The sequence below is a fragment of the Gossypium raimondii genome, chromosome 6 (assembly GCF_025698545.1).
Source record: "Gossypium raimondii isolate GPD5lz chromosome 6, ASM2569854v1, whole genome shotgun sequence".
Taxonomy (NCBI): Eukaryota; Viridiplantae; Streptophyta; class Magnoliopsida; order Malvales; family Malvaceae; genus Gossypium; species Gossypium raimondii.
In genome coordinates this window covers 28,722,443-28,739,258 of record NC_068570.1, presented here as the reverse complement: position 1 = coordinate 28,739,258, position 16,816 = coordinate 28,722,443, and the positions used below count along the sequence as shown (strand labels likewise).

Genomic DNA, 16,816 nt, shown 5'->3' with positions numbered 1-16,816 from the left:
CGCGTGCTAAGAAAGTTCATACTCCAATGGCTAGCTCGTCTACTCTTTCCAAGGATGACGGCGAACGTCTGTATGATCCTACCGAATACAAAAGTCTTGCAAGTGCTTTACAGTATGTGGTTTTTGTGGTTCTAACTCGTCCTGATATTGCTTATGCGGTAAATCGTATCTGCCAGTTCATGCATGCACCTACTGCTGTTCATCTGGTAGCATTAAAACGAATCATGCAATATTTGTGTGGTACAATCGATTATGGGATTGTTTTTCGTCCATCTGAACGGCTTTCTTTAGTTGGTTATGCGGATGCTAACTAGGGGCTGGATTTTGATGATCGATGCTCTACGACGGGCTACTGTGTGTATTTTGGTCACACACCTGTCTCCTGGTGTCCCAAGAAATAGCTGGTTGTTTCACGATCTACGACTGAGTTTGAATATCGGAGTCTTGCTGCAGCTACCAGTGATGCCGCTTGGTTAGTCTCTTTGCTACGAGAGTTACACCTTCAGAGTTTTGATCCACCTGCCATTTGGTGTGACAATTCTAGTGCAGTTGTCGTTGCAGCTAATCATGTTTTACATTCTAAATTCAAACATGTCGAGCTTGATTTATTTTTGGTCGCGAAACGGTAGCCAATGGTTCTGTTATCATTGTTGAGGTTCCTGCCTGTGAACTGGTTGCTGACATTCTTACCAAACCTCTCTGTCTCGTATTTTGATCGATTTCGGGGTCTTCTTAGAGTTTTGCCTCTCGAAAAGTTGGGTGAATGTTAAGAATATGGATAAGAATATGGATTAGAAATTTGCTAGCTAAATTCTGTTATTGTGCTAAATCTATTAGCTATTAGTTTGTTATTTCAACAGTTAAGCTGTTAGCAATAGTAGTTACTCATGTACTCTATAAATACCATTACTATAGTGTAAAACAGGGATAACATTGAATACAAAGTATTCATTCATACTAGATATATTTTCCAATCTTCTCTTATTTTAGTTTTATTCAACCATCACACAATACATTTAACTCACCGAAGGTGTTAATAATGTATAACAAATTATTATGAATTGATTTAAAAATTGTGCTAGTTAACCGTGTATCTATAATAAGTTTTGCAACATTGAATATTTTAATTGATTTTCATATTATTTTATGGCATGTGTTAGTTTATTATATGTTTGCATCATCGTCGTTTAATTTTATCTCCAAATTCATTTATTTGAGAATCAAATCACATTATTTATATATATTCAAAATATGATTCGAATTTCCCCAAGCATAGCAAGGGGCATGATGTAGTAACAAATAAAAACTGAAACATGTTTCACATCTAGATCATTAACAGAATAATTTTGTGCATCCAAGTTGTTTAAAATCTGAGAATGCTTATTTGAATTGTAAATATCAGGAAACCTGAGTTGATTGATGTCTACATATCAACCTATATTTAACTAATGAAAAACAAGTTTCCATGCCTTGTTGGCTGTTTGAAAATCATACTAAACCAGCACGAAATCTTCTCCACATCAACTTCTTTGTTACACTACTCACCGTTATAGGCTCTCATACCTGTGTTCTGCCCTATCAAAAGAAATAGCAAAATTCTTATGTTCTCATACATAAACAAACAACCAAATAACAGAAAAATGTAAATACATACTTGGAAACCAATCTAATTTAAGGAGTATACTGACTTGCATTAACAGGATAAATACCAAAAACCTACAAAGAAATCTATTGCTAAGAAGAATTTGAAGTCCTTAACTGGGATTTCTGCTTTCTTTCCCAATGTTTACTTCCCTTTTTTATTGTACATTTTATAGTTTGAAGCATCAAATGCAGTCAGGAAAGACGAGGGCTGACAAAAAGTCGGTTAAACCGACTTAGTTTAGTCGGTTTGGTCATGTCAGTTCGCTTTTAGTTCATGAAATATATAACCAAGCCGACGGAATCAACAAACATATAACAGATGCATTATTTTTAAATAAAAAATATTCAACCCAAAGTCAACCCAATTACCTATATATAGCCAACCTAGCCAAATTGGTTGGTTATGCGAGTTATCACCAAAATCAGTCAGCTAGTTCGTTACAAGCCTGAAAAGGTCCGTTAAGTCGGTTTTATCTTTTGAACCAAAGCAACTGCTCTCCCCTAGGAAAGAAAACTTTTTAGCATCTTTAGTCTCTAAGGACTCAAACTAGAACAAATTCTCAACCTAACCCAAATTAACATGTTACTTCCTCATAATCTTCCACAAAATTCCAACTTAGTTCAATTCCACACAATGCATAAGAGTTAGTCAGTATAAAAGGCTCCATATAGCATGACTAGGGATAGTAAGATATTGACAACCTAACCCATTCTTTGCAGAGAATCTGTTTCAACATGTTGAATCCATTAGTGTCCAGTCAAATAGCTAATAGACACAGGAGCGGCTGATTGGTAAATGATTAACTTGTTTGGTTTATTAAATCGATTTTCAATTAACAGTTAAAGCCAATTAAACCATAAAAAACCCAATTATCTTTTTTCTAAAGAGCATACTATTAAATGCATTTCAAGTATTTACTACATTTAATACCTTATTCAATATTAAAATAAATATGTTTCATATTTAAATCTCTTTTCAACTGGTTCGGTTCTTTATTCATTACCATCAAAGTGGAACAAGAATTTAGAAAAGCTGAGGTTTAACCTTAACTCTTTACTCTTCAACATAAGCTCAAAGTTTGTAAGAGAAAAAAAAATGATTAATAAAAAGTTATGTCTATGTATGGAATTTGAATGTCAAATCCATAAACCAGCAAATCATTTAGACATTTAACCCTGTCTTTCTTTTTTGCAAAAAAAAAAAAAAAGAAAAAGCTTTCGTGCTCTCATACCTCGAGTCAAATAACTCTCAAAATGCTCAAAAAAAAAATATTCTTAGGCATTCTTTTATTGAGTGGTCTCTAACCCCTACTTTCTTTGTCTCGCTTAGAATCTACTTCGATTCTTCATTTTAATCTAGTTGTTGAAAAAATTGAAAAGGGTATTTCCTTGTTCTAGGATCTTTTATCTTTGCCTTGAATCATTGGATTTAGACATTACTTCGGTGATATTTAATCATTTAAAAAATGGCAGCAACATGCCCTTTTTTCTCTCTTTTTTTTTCTATCAAAGAATCATATGAACGATTGTCTCAAAGGCTCGAACAAAACAGATGATCAGGTCAGTGTGCTCTCAATATGATTAATTTCGGTTTTGAACGGACCCACATAAGGTAACACTTAGAGACAACACAAGTTTGACGTCTAATCTTTTATCTGACACGTTCCATTCAGCCTAAATGTTTTAGGAGATCGCTGCCAAGTATTTATTGAACGTGCATCAGACAATGTGTTAAAAGGTAAAGGTTCTAAAAGAACATCTGCTAGTTCCTGTCTGTAACAAGCCTCGAGACCTAAATTTCCCTTCTCTTTTTACCTCAAAAGAAAGCAATCCATAAAGAAAACATCAAGACCTGTTGAGTTACACTAGGACCAAAGTTGGTCTTTGAAGTCATCAAGTCGTAATGAGCAAATGTTCGCATTTAACTTCTTTGCTAGTGTAATTTTCTTTTTAGCAACATGTTAAGACTTCTTGCTCCTTTCTTCCCCGTAATTTTGAAATATAAAAGTATTGATAGTAATCAACAACAATTTTAAAGGGAAAACTTGTTAGGAGTGTGTGGGTCTCTAAAGGACTTAGCACTACTCAAGGGAAGGGTATCCTCTCTAAGTGAATACCCAAAGAGACTAGGATTTTGGGAACTAATGCTAATGAACCCAAAAGAATTTAGGTACCAAAAATCAAAACTTGAATCTATGTTTGTAGCGGAAGGAGCATTGCTTCAAGGTGAACAATACAAGTGGAAACTCATGGTACCTCGATAGTAGATGCTCAAGATATGACCGGTGACAAGAGCCATTTCATTGAACTAAAGCCGAAAAGTGGAGAAGTTACATTTGGTGACAACTCCAAAGAACTCATTGAAGAGATTGACTCTATTGGTAAAGTCTTCAATTTTTATTGAAAATGTTTTATATATTAACGGTTTTAAGCATAATCTTTTAAGTATAAGTCAATTGTGTGATAAATGTCTCAATATCATATCTTAGTCAAATGGGTGTAAAGTCATTAATATTGTTTCTAATAAGATTATGTTTGTTAGTCATAGAATAAGAAACATCAACATGGTGCATTTAGATGATTTAAATGCTTCAAACATTTGTTTTATGGCTAAAATGAAAATATTTCTTGGTTATGGCATAGAAAACTAGGACATGCTAGTATGAACATATTGCATAAATTGATTAAAAATGATTTAGTAAAAGGCTTGCCTAAAATTGATTTTGATAAAGTTTGTGATGCATGTGTTAAAGACAAGCAAAAAAGCGTTTCTTTCAAACCTATTAATGATGTGTCTACTATTAGAGTTTTACAATTGATTCAAATTTATCTTTTTGTTCCAATTAGAACTACTAACTTGGGTGGAAAACAATATGCCATAACCAAAAATATAAGAGTACTCAATGAATAGGAGTCTTGGTGAGCACTCAATGAATCAAGAAGAAAATTTTCAAAAAATGGATGGGCAGGTCCTGCAGATGAAAAGGTGTATAGGAGTCTTGTTGGGTGTCTTGTGTACCTCACATCCACTAGGTCAAACATCATGTACACTATAATTTTTTTGTCCAAATTTCTCCATTGTGCAAGTTAAAATTAACATGATTGCTGCAAAGAAGGTATTAAGATATTTGAAGGGTACACGTCCATATGAAATCAATTTTAGCAAAGTTAAGAAGTTCAAGCTGCAAGGCTATTCTGATAATGTTTGTGAAAATTTTCAAGAGAGTATTTAATAAAATTGTTCTGTCTTTTTTAACTAAACAACTGAATTTAAATAGAGAAAAGAGTCATAACCTAATTGGGAAAATAATTCCCTTATTCTAATAAACTACTAAAAGATAAAGGAAATTAATTCACTTATTCTAATAAACTACTAAAAGATAAAATAAAATATTTCTAAAATATCTCTAAAGATTTATCTACCTAAATAACTTTAAAATATATCCCAAAATATATGAGTTTCACATATTTTAACACCCTCCCTGAAGTTGGTGCATGTATATCAATCATTCCCAACTCGCTTACAAGAAAATCAAAGCTCGTCTTAGAGAGCCCTTTGGTAAATATGTCAACAATCTGTTGTTTAGAAGGAACAAACAGCATGCACACTTGGCATTCTTCAATCTTCTCCTTGATAAAATGTTTATAAACCTCAACATGTTTAGTTCTGTCATGCTGGACTGGGTTGTGAGCAATACTAATGGCAGCTTTGCTATCACAGTACAACTTCATTGGTGAAGTTATTGGTTTCCTCAACTCTTTCATAATTGTTTTTAACCACATCATTTCACAAATTTCTTGAGCCATTGATCTAAACTCAGCCTCTACACTACTTCTTGCTACAACATTTTGTTTTTCGCTTCGCCAAGTCACAAGGTTTCCCCAAACAAATGTACAGTATCCTAATGTAAATCTTTTGTCTGTTATTGAGCCTGCCCAGTCTGCATCTGTATAAGTTTCAATTCCTCTTTGTTTAGATTTCTTGAAGAATAAGCCATTTCCAAGTGAACTCTTCAAGTATCTCAAAATCCGAAACACTACTTCATGTTCCTCCATTGGGGAGTGCATAAATTGACTCACTAAGCTCACTGCAAAAGCTATGTCTAGCCTTGCATGTGATAAGTAAATTAACTTACCAACTAATCTTTGATACTGTCATTTATCAACTAATCGACCTTTATTTCCGAATTTTACATTTGGATCAATTGGTGTGTTAGCTAGGCGGCAACCACTCATCCTAACCACTTTTAAAAGATCAATCACATATTTTTTTTGAAAGACTACAAGACCCTTCTTTGATCGAGCAACTTCCATTCCAAGAAAATATTTCAAATGACCCAAGTCTTTGATCTCAAACTCCAATGCTAGATGCTCCTTAAAACGCCTTATTTCATCTACATCATCTCTTGTAAGAATGATATCATCGACATAAACTATAATAACTGCTATTCTACCTTTTTGTAAGTGTCGATAGAACATTGTGTTATCAATTTGCCCTTGTGAGTAACCTTATTTTTTAACAACTTGAGTAAACCGTTCAAACTAAGCTCGAGGAGACTGCTTTAGACCATACAAAGATTTTCTGAGCTTACATACTCGAGTTCCAAATTTTTCTTCAAAACCTGGAGAAGGATCCATGTAAACTTATTCTTCAAGTTTCTCATTTAGGAAAGCATTCTTCATATCTAGCTGCTGTAAGGCCCAATAAAGATTAACAGCAATTGATAAAAAAACTCTAACAGAATTTAATTTGGCTGCTGGAGCAAATGTTTCAAGATAATCTATCCCATATGTTTGAGTGTATCATTTAGCCACCAGTCGGGCTTTGTATCCATCTAAAGATCTATCCAATTTGAATTTGGTTGTGAACACCCATTTACAGCCCACAATTTTTTCACTATAGATAATTCCACTGTTTCCCATGTACCTGTTTTTCCAAGAGCGCACATCTCCTCTAAAATAGCCTCCATCCACTCAGAAACTTGTAAAGCATTTTTCACATTTTTGGGTGTCTTCATAGTATCGAGACACGAAACAAAAGTTGAGAATGTCGAAGATAAGGCTTTATAGGGCACAAAGTTAGACATGAGATATTTGACAACATTTCTAATACCTTTTCTTTTAGCAATTGGAATATCTAAATCAAAAAATTCATTGGTTGGATTATGAGCTTTACCTAGACTTTTGACAAGATCTTGTGGGTCGGATTCTTGGTGATGAATCTGGTGGATTCACTTTCTTGATTTCGATTTCTTCTTGAGTAAACAATTAACTCCTTTGTTTATTCTTTATTCTCATGATCAGACTCTACACTTTCATACTCCTTTTCATTCATTAACAACATTAGCATCATTAATTTTTGTGTTAATCATAAATTCACTTTCTCCATTATTAGAATCCCTATGTTGTATATTCCTAATGTTTTCTTGATCAATTATAGAATCTTCTTTATTATAATTCTCTCCCTGAAGATTAGAATCAAAGTAAGATTACGTTTCAACAAATGTGACATCCATGGTAACAATAATTTTCCTATCAATTGGAACGTAACATTTGTAACCATTTTTATTAGAAGCATAGCCAACAAAGACGCATTTTTTTGCTCTAGAATTTAGTTTACCTTGGTTGTGAAGATGAACAAAAACACTACACCCAAAAACTCGGAAGGATAAATCTGTGATCAATTTAGAGTTAGGAAAGTTATCTTTAAAGAGACGAAAAGGAGTTCTATAGTTTAGAGTTTTACTAAACATTCTATTAATAAGATATGTAGCTATTAACAAGGCTTCGCCTCGAAGATAATGTGGTACCTGACTAGTGAACATCTAGACTCTAGTTCCTTCCAAAAGATGTCAATTTTTTCTTTCTGCAACCCCATTTTGTTGTGGTGTATTTGTACAAGAGCTTTGATGGACTATACCATGTTTGGTTAAGAAAACACCTAATTGGTCATTAAAAAGTTCCCCACCATTGTCACTCTGAAATAATTCTATTCTCACACCAAATTGTGTTTTCACCATAGCATAAAAAGATTGAAACACATTTTTAACTTCAGACTTATCTTTTAATAAAAAACCCAACAAATACGAGTATGATCATCAATAAATGTGACAAACCAACGTTTTCCTTAAAAAGTTGAGACTCTTAAAGGCCCCCAAACATCACTATGAATTAACGAAAAAGGTTTGGAAGCTTTATATTTTTGAGGTGGGAAGAATGACCGATGATGTTTAGCCAATTCACAAAATTCACAGTGATATGAAGACTTTTAATTTTAAATAGATCAAGTAACATATATCTTAAATAGTAAAAATTAGGATGTTCAAGCCTATAATGCCAAATCATAACCTTATCAAAACTAGAAGCAGAATTTAAACATAAAGTAGTTGTTTGACTTAGATGGTCGTCGTCAAGAAAGTAAATTCCACAGGAAAACTGAAATTTTTATTTTTGAAACCAGAAATTACTTCCATCAGATATTAGACTTACAGCTATAAAGTAGCTTCATGTACTTGCCTGTTGTCTTTTCTTATCAAAATAAGGTAGAGAGGATCTTGCCAAGCGAGCTTAAAGAGTTCTTTGAAAATGTAGGCACATGTGGTAATGCTGAAAAGTTGGAAAAAGGAAATCTTAATACCTTTGGCTAAAACCCAACAGAGAAATATCAGTATAAATTGGGAAGATGCTGCTGCAAAATAACTAGCTAGCACTCTATGATGATAATATGAGAGCATGCGGAGGAATATAAAATTTTATCTCAAAACTTCACTTAATAGTTACGTTTTTCATGTGATTGCTACACTCTTGTATTCATAACAACCCAAATCATGGGTTTGGTTTCCATTTTTTCTTAAATAATTTTCTTTTCCATAACATGAACCTCATTTGAGTCGTAAAGTTTTGATGTAAAATACTTTTGACTACCATTTGTTTACTGATTTGTAGAATATAATTTTAAATGAACTTTTGACAGCTATAACAATTTAAAAGCTAAAACATGAAAAGAAAAATGTAAATAAAAGAAAAATAAATACATTTAAATGCCACATTCCAAAAATCTTGATATTCGTCCCTTCTTTTTTTACCTTTTGAAATTCCTATGTTAAAATAGTAAAACAATTGCTTCAATTATAGGGAACCATAAAAGCCTTATTTCAGTTTTAGATTGTAAAAGGGGGGAAAGAAAAGAAAGTATACCTGCCAAAACTTATAAGTAGGACAATCCAGAAAAATGCAGTAGTCCAATTTGATTCTTTGTAGGCAACCCAAACCTGGAATGTATTTGCCAACAGAAAATTAACATTCGAGACAGGCTCCAAGACTAAAAACACAAATATCCTCAGTCAGATTTGTTGTTCATTCTCAGAAAAGCAAACATGAAGCTGAAATAGTGGACAACAATACGGTCGTTCTCACACCTCAGTTACATATTTTCCCTCAACAAAAATTAATGAAAATAAGTTTTTCGGTTATGTATTACAGAAATGACTGCAATCTGATGTTTAATCTAGCACCAATAAGAAGTCAACTGCAAAGATGTATGATCATGCGTTAGAATTTCGAACTTACCGACAGAGCAACAACGTTTATATAGAAATCAATCAGTGTAGCTGTCATCCACCTGCAAACAATTTAGCAATTTGTTAGGCTTTCCAGAAAGATGAGGAATTCATAGAGTGAAAAGCAATTGCAATGCACAGATGAAGTCATCTTGCACATAACATACACCGTATGCACATTTAGTGCTTCATGTCAGCGATAAGGCATTTATCCATATGTTTAGAAGTTAAAGACCAACTAGAATTATTAATGCTTATGATATAGCAACAGTGGAAACAGACAATGCCGGATTTTTCCCGTTTTAGTTTCTGAAACATTAAACAAGGAATGTCAAGTCTTTCCACATAATGTTCTCATTCAGTCTTCCATGAATACCTTGGAGAGATAATAATCAGCACCAAGAATAGTTATGAACGATATTTTTCTTATACCTGCCTTCGAGCTTCATACTTGTCATTAGCCAATAAATGAATTTTAAAGACAATAATTAATTAATTAGTTGCAGAAACAAGGCTAACAAGTGATCAACCATCATTTATTCTATATGAACAGGAAGCCTATCCAGAGCCGCCAACCCCAACCCACCCCCCCACCCACACACACTCTTTTCACCCCTTTTCTCTTTTAAAACAGACAAGAAGAAAGAAAGTTTGTAAATTCTTTTACTTGATTTCATCAACAGAAAAAAGAAGGTTTCCTATTGAAACCAGTCTTAAGGAAACATTATTAGGCTATCTCTTCTATGTTTATGTTGGAAAACTATAAACAGCATTTATATCTCTAATTACAAATTTTGGTTTCAACTTACAGCAATGTAGCGAAGAGTGACACCGGATTCAAGGATATAATCTAGTTTTGAATCCTTTAAATAGCACCAGCCTGATGTCAAAATACTGTTTTCCAAGCCATCATGACCAAAGAATGAAAGTATGCAAAGGGTGGGTTCAGTGCATGCCTTAGAAGTTTTAAGGTATCAATTATCAAATATCAAATATCAAACTAATTGGTGATATGTGGAAAGACAAGGGAGTAAAAGCTGCAGGTGAAGCCTAGGTCAATACATGGGATAAATAGTTTAACACATCTCCCTTGATATTCACAGTAGGAAATATTGCAGCAAATCAACTTGCTACATCAAAAAGGAGAATGCGGCATGATAGAATGCAAAATGATCACAATTGAATACCATATGCTAGGCTGGAGTTGACTCGCAATCATATGAGACGCATATTCACACTGAGTCTCTCCATAATTGCTATTAATTGTAAGCTAGAGAGTTGAAATTGCTATTAATTATATCCAAAAAGAAGATAAGCAAAGGAAATAGGCATTGATTCATTAATCAGCCATTATATGTATCAAATAGTCATACTATTCAAGAAATCAATTTTAAAAGATGGTGCTGCAAGACAAAGAATATAGCATCCACTCAAAGCAGAAGTAAGAACTTTATTGTCTAGTCTGTGGTACGAATATGACTGGATTTTCTTCAAAAGAATCACATTCACTGATAAATTACTCCAAACTGCAAGGAGCAGAAATGTTTGGCAAAAAGGGGATGAAAAAAACTCACGGAGTTAGCAGCTCTTTGCGGAATGGTGAACCATCAGTTAAGAGAGTGTAGATCAAAGTTCCCAGCATCAAGCAACCCAAAACGCTAAAGAGTATTCTTGCAATCGCAACAGAGGAATGTTTCCCTTTAGGTTTTGTACCATCCCTAGACAAAGGGAATTTTGAAAAATGAGTTATTCTATTCCTCAAGCAACTAGAAAGTGTCGTTATTAATCAAAAAAGATATTCCATGCGCCGTGGCAGTGATGTGACATTCCTATTCACTGAGCTTGAAGCCATCACATGAATATTGACATTATGTAAAATCTGATGAGTTGACCAAGGGTGCTGAAATTTATGCAATTTGATAAAACCATAAAACATCATATCATCACATCCATATCAGTTTTTAAAATATATCAATCTAGGAATAGAACTATCCTTTGTTACCTAGTAGAGATCACTAGATCAGTATTCTGAAAAGGTTAATATAACATATGAGACTAATTGCAAATGGCATGTTAACATGTTATAGGAGACTTGACAGATAATTATCTAATATTATACCCAGAGTTTGGGATTCTTACTTGTTCGCTTGGTTCAATAGAACATGATAAATGGGATCTTCCAGAGATTCTTGAGCAGACAAGTTGAGAAATTGAATAAAAAGGTAGCCAGATGTTGTAATACTGGGAAAAAGAGAAAAAGGTATAAAAATAAATTTGTGAAACGTAAATCATTGGACTGGTTGAGAAATCTAATATGGCAGATTGCATCAATTAATCAATAGACCAAGGGAAGAAATAAACTATGATAAGGATCATTGAATAACTACTTCCAAATTCCAATATATCAGTAGAAAGACATTATTATTTTCAAGATAGTAATACTTAGAAGCTTTATTTCTTTAACTTAAACCTACACTGGTAGGATTAAGACCAAATAAGCAATTAAATTCATTGTTCTTCACTTCTCCTTCAATATTCATTTGATGAATTCCCTTGAATCATTTTTTCTTAACTTTATTCAACATTTCTCTTCATTGCCTTTCTAGCTTAAACTGCAAAAATGATGTTAGAATGCATATGATATCAACAACAGGTTACTTTTGAAACAACTAAAGGAAGTTTGTGTTAACCAGTTTCGTGAAATTACGCATGAACCATACTGCAGTGTAATTTTCAGATAGAGATATCAAACATACCTTCCAAGACATACAAGCAGAATTACCCAAAGTGTTGCAGCAATCAAACTTGATTCCTTGTAGGAAACCCAAACCTGATGCATTGAAACAAATCTCAGATAGAAATTAATAATTAAATAAAAAGTCTCCCACCTATTCAAGAACGAGAGTATCATCACTCTTCTTCCCCCATACCAACAAAAGTATTAGCTTACAGCTAATATAAACCATACATTTAAAACACAGTAACACACAAGTCTAAAAGCATCAAGGAAATCATCTCTTAGAAAATATGACTTGCAGAATCCTCAGACATCACAGGGTTCTGGGGTGCATATATCAGTGGCTGATGATATGACAAAATTCTAAACTACTAGTTCCCATTAATCTCTCCTTCAAAGTTTCACCAATAGTAAACAACGGTTGACTACCCTTATCTTACAATTGATCATTCCCACATCAAAAGGACAAAATGTAAGTATAACCATAAATATCTTTGTAGTTAAAAAACCTGAGTCTCAAAAGCATATACATGTAAATAGACACATAAATATTTAGATGTATTTACAAGATTCAGGTACAACGATTGTGGAGTTTAACTTCACGTTCTTAGTTGGTATTTCAAAAGGACAAAAAAACATAAAGGGCACATGTGAATTTTAAGGATAATTATGTCTCTTATTTTTAAACAATTATGTCTCTTTTCTATTATTTAAGCTTCCCACAATTTTACTTTTTCGATACATACTACCCACATTTTTTCAAAACATGACCTTTTTATTTTATCCGCCCACAGAGTGGCTATACCACAATAATGTAAAACAAAACCTTTTTTTTACCGTTCATAGCTTTTCATACGATTATATCTTAACAAGACCACTATTTTATTAGTAAGTGCATGATCTAACCATGGAAAATACTGCAGTCAGATTAAATAAATCTAAATAACTAATTTAGTTTTACAAGTGGATATCTAACAAACTTAAGGTTAAATCCTTGATAAGAAACTTCAAATTGAAGTACAGTGAGAACATACCGCGAAAGGTACAACATTAATGTAGAAATCAACCAGCGTTGCAGCCATCCACCTAAAAGATCATCGTCAATACATCAAAAAGAAACCATTCAACATTCAAGATAATCATAACCTAATTTCAAGAAAAAATAGAACTGAGAGAAAGAGAGAGTACGGAGTAAGAATTTCCCAGCGGAAAGGGAGGCCATCAATGGAGATGGTGTAAATGAGAGTGGTTACCATCAAGCACCACAGAACTAAGAAGAGAGCTTTTAAGCCATTCACTAGCAGAGAACTCGCCATTGCTACTTGCTTTCTCACCAAAATCAAACTGGCAGGAAATTTTGATTATTTATAAATGTACACGAGAAAATGTGGGGGGGATGAGGCCACGTCATTGCCAAAGCCGCCATTCAACTTCCTTCGAAATTCTTGTTTTTTTCTAATATATTTTAAAAAAATCTTATACTGTTGCTCAAGTCCTTGAACTATTTTTTAGTTAAATAAGTCTCACCTATAATTTTTACTAACAAAAAAGTCGATTTAAACATTAAAATAAATATATTTTAAATTCCAAATATTTATTTTAATTTCTTGGTGATATAATATACTTTAAGCAGTAAGAAGATTAATTTCAATTTATTGCAATTTGGAATTGGTGTGATGTTTAGACTTTTGAGGCTTGCAATTGCACGGGGTAAAATTTAATTTAGTTATTTTCTTCGATATTTTTTATATTTTTCATGTCCATTTTACGGTTTATGTTTGGGGTTCATGATTGTTCCTCTAATAATATTATCTCTAAGGTTCGAACTTAAATCCTCCCTTTGAGAGTGCAATGTATCTTACCATTACATCTAACTACTTGTTGATCTTATATTTTCTAATTCAAACACTGAGTGTGTAGATACAATCCTGGTAACTTTGAAAGTGAATTTGTCATACATAAAAAATGTAACATCCCAAATTTTTAGTTTAAAGTTCGTAAATTCATTTCAAGATTGAGTTATTGGCTTAATGGTTAAGGGAAAGTAAGGAGATAGTGAAATTGGTTTAGAAACTCAAATTTGAATCTCTTCCTGGGTGAATAAATTAATTTTGCTATTTTTGCTCCCACTCCTTTAGTGTGCCCTCCAACCTAGTGTCTAACCCTAGATTTAAATACAAATTTTTAACAAAGAAATCAGCTTTTCACTTTTATTTTTCTCCCTTGTTGTTCCTTTCCTCTCCCTCTGTCATTCTTTCTCAATTTTTCTTCTTTCTTCTCTCTTCTTTCTTCTTCCTTGTGTCATCCCAAACATAGTGTTTTTCACCATTGATGTGTCGCCGCTTTGCCCTATTATTTTGTTGCCATTTTTTCAACCTTATTAATGTTATTTTAATCACTAAATCAACCCTTTGCTGCCCTAAAATCCTCATTTGTGCCGCCTAAATCAGCTTCTCCTTTATGCCATTAAACCTTTATTGTCGCCCATTCTTCTCCACTCCTGGTGGTACTGATTTGTTCCCTTTTCAATCTCTTTTTTTTTGTCGATTTTTTTTTGTTTTTATAGCCATTTTACTATTGTTTCCAACCTCTAAAAATCGTCATCTTTGTTGCCAAAAATCCATTTTTATGTTGCCTCAAATCAACCCTATTGTTGTCACCGTTTGTGGTGGTGTGTTGCCCTTTTGTGCACCACTTATGGGTTGCTATATTTTCTATTTTGTCACTCATTTACATTAAGGTTTTCTTTGATTCTCTTCTATTTAAAGCAACCCTAAACCTTGTCAATTATGAGTGCATCCGATCTCATTCATCCTATATCTTAAATCTAATTAATCAGAAGCGTAAGTGCAGTCTGCTGCAAGTTATTGTGTTGTATTATTTTTTTTTATTAAGAGTGTTGTTTAGGTCGATTGTTCTAAGGTCTTTAATTGGTTATTGGTTACTGGAACAATGGAAATGTGCAAATGTACACAATCGCAACAAGTAATAAAGTGACAAGTAAATGTCAAGTTATCGTACCCAAAGGGACTGTAAAAGAAAATATTTATGAAATGCAATTAAAAACACTTTGGTGAATGAAAATCGTTTGTTTTGAAAAAGGGTTTAATAAAACTAGATTTTAACTAAGTTAACTAAGAAAATTAAAAGGTAAAAATTTCAACGCACAATTTCGAAAAACAAGTTTAATCAATATGACATAATTGTGTTAGATCGGTTACATTTCTTAACTTAATATTACTAAAACAATGTTCATGTTGTTACAAATAAATTCATGGCAACTTGGTAATTTGTTAACTATAGCACATACAGACTTACAAAATTAACTAATCTCTTGAATATATTACTATGCCAATTCAAACAATTAATCAATTTTAATAAGCAAGTAAAAGATTAAGTGAAGTAACAATATACTCCTACATTGAAACAGTTTAATCAAAATAATCTTGCAAGTTATGCAAGGCTAATGTATCGTTTAATACCGTTGCTAATTTAACCTCACTACCTTAGAGATTAAACATGCATTGATTAAGTATTGTGTCAATTAATTACAATTTCAATGCGATTAATAATTAATTCATTAGTTACCTTACAATTATAATACAAGTATAACATAATCATGGTTTTACTTAATCAAACAATTTACCAAGACCTATAACAACACAAACATGATTTTAATAACTTAAGTAGACGAAATGCAATCAACTTAACACGAATTAAATTCAAGCCATGTTAATTAAATTTAGAATAACAACATAACACATATTCATAGACATGTTCATAACAAAAACAAGAAAAGTTAAATGATAGGAAACTAGAATCAAATCTAGTGTTTCTCCGAAGCCAGACTAGCTTGCTCCTCTCCTTCTCCGGCCGTTCTGTTGTTCCACGGCTTCTATAAGCACTTGAATGCTGCTACCCAAAGTGGTTGAAGGCTTTTTTCCAAGAGGGAAATCGAAAATGGAAAGTAGAAAGGAAAAATGGTGACGACTTTACCGTAAAAGAATCTATGAGAAAATAAACTTCAATATATTTCCAATTAAATCACTTTCTCAACCTAGTTCTAATTCTATTAAAATCATGACGACTTTACCGTAAAAGAATCTATGAGAAAATATATTTAATATTTTTGCATTCAATGGTTTACTATAATTAAATGATTTATTTCCATTTTTGAATTTCATTTAATTCGAAAAACATAAATTTATTTTTAGGTCATTTTCATTTTGGAGAAAATCACATTCATTTCCAAATGATTCTATTTCTCCAATTTCATTTTTGAGAAAACCATCATCATTTTCAAATATTTCTCATTTCTCCATTTTCACCATTTCAATTCATTTATGTTCATTTGATTCAACATGCAATTCATTTCTAGTTTTAATGAGCTAGCGAAGGACCGATTGGACATATGCAATTAAGGCTCAAATTATTTATAATTAAATTCCATCTTTTCACCTATTATTACAAACTCATTGAGAAATAAATTCATTCCACTATAGTATCGTGACTAAGTTGTCTCCAACGACATACCATTACAAATGCAACTCAATCAATGCTCGTCCAATAACCTTGTCATAAGTGTGTTACCCTCATATGATATTCTTAATCTCTTTAGGATAATATCCGTTCTCCCAATATTATCCTATTTTACCTCATGGTAACCATTACATCTTCATGAAAAGTCGTTTACTATCAAATAGCAATCAAGTACCGGTGGCCACGTTTACTTTTCATCAACCATGTAATGCAAGTGATATAATGGCATTTACCTATGTCTCGAGCTATGAATTCCACTATTTTAAATGCTACATACTACAGAAGTAGTACACCCAATGCAATAGCTTTTGGTTCATTATCTATTTGAACTCAGGCT

The 16,816-nt window shown here is 32.7% G+C and overlaps 1 protein-coding gene across 5 annotated transcripts; it reads right to left on the bottom strand.

Moving 5' to 3' along the window:
• Nucleotides 1–1,300: 1,300 nt before the first annotated feature.
• LOC105773802 (uncharacterized) lies at nucleotides 1,301–13,296 on the bottom strand. 5 transcript variants are annotated; one of them, XM_052632387.1, is made up of 10 exons: nucleotides 13,129–13,296; nucleotides 12,975–13,026; nucleotides 11,960–12,033; nucleotides 11,343–11,444; nucleotides 10,778–10,921; nucleotides 9,214–9,265; nucleotides 8,842–8,915; nucleotides 8,161–8,250; nucleotides 7,265–7,318; nucleotides 1,301–1,575 (listed from the first exon to the last, which is right to left on the bottom strand). In XM_052632387.1, exons 1-9 carry the CDS (start codon nucleotides 13,254–13,256, stop codon nucleotides 7,291–7,293), a joined length of 744 nt encoding a protein of 247 aa, XP_052488347.1. In that variant the 5' UTR covers nucleotides 13,257–13,296; the 3' UTR covers nucleotides 1,301–1,575; nucleotides 7,265–7,290. The 5 variants fall into 5 exon arrangements, with proteins under 5 accessions (XP_052488347.1, XP_012451383.1, XP_012451384.1 ...); XM_012595929.2 differs by lacking the exon at nucleotides 7,265–7,318 and having other exon boundaries at nucleotides 8,134–8,250; XM_012595930.2 differs by lacking the exon at nucleotides 7,265–7,318 and having other exon boundaries at nucleotides 1,301–1,570; nucleotides 8,134–8,250.
• Nucleotides 13,297–16,816: the final 3,520 nt, after the last annotated feature.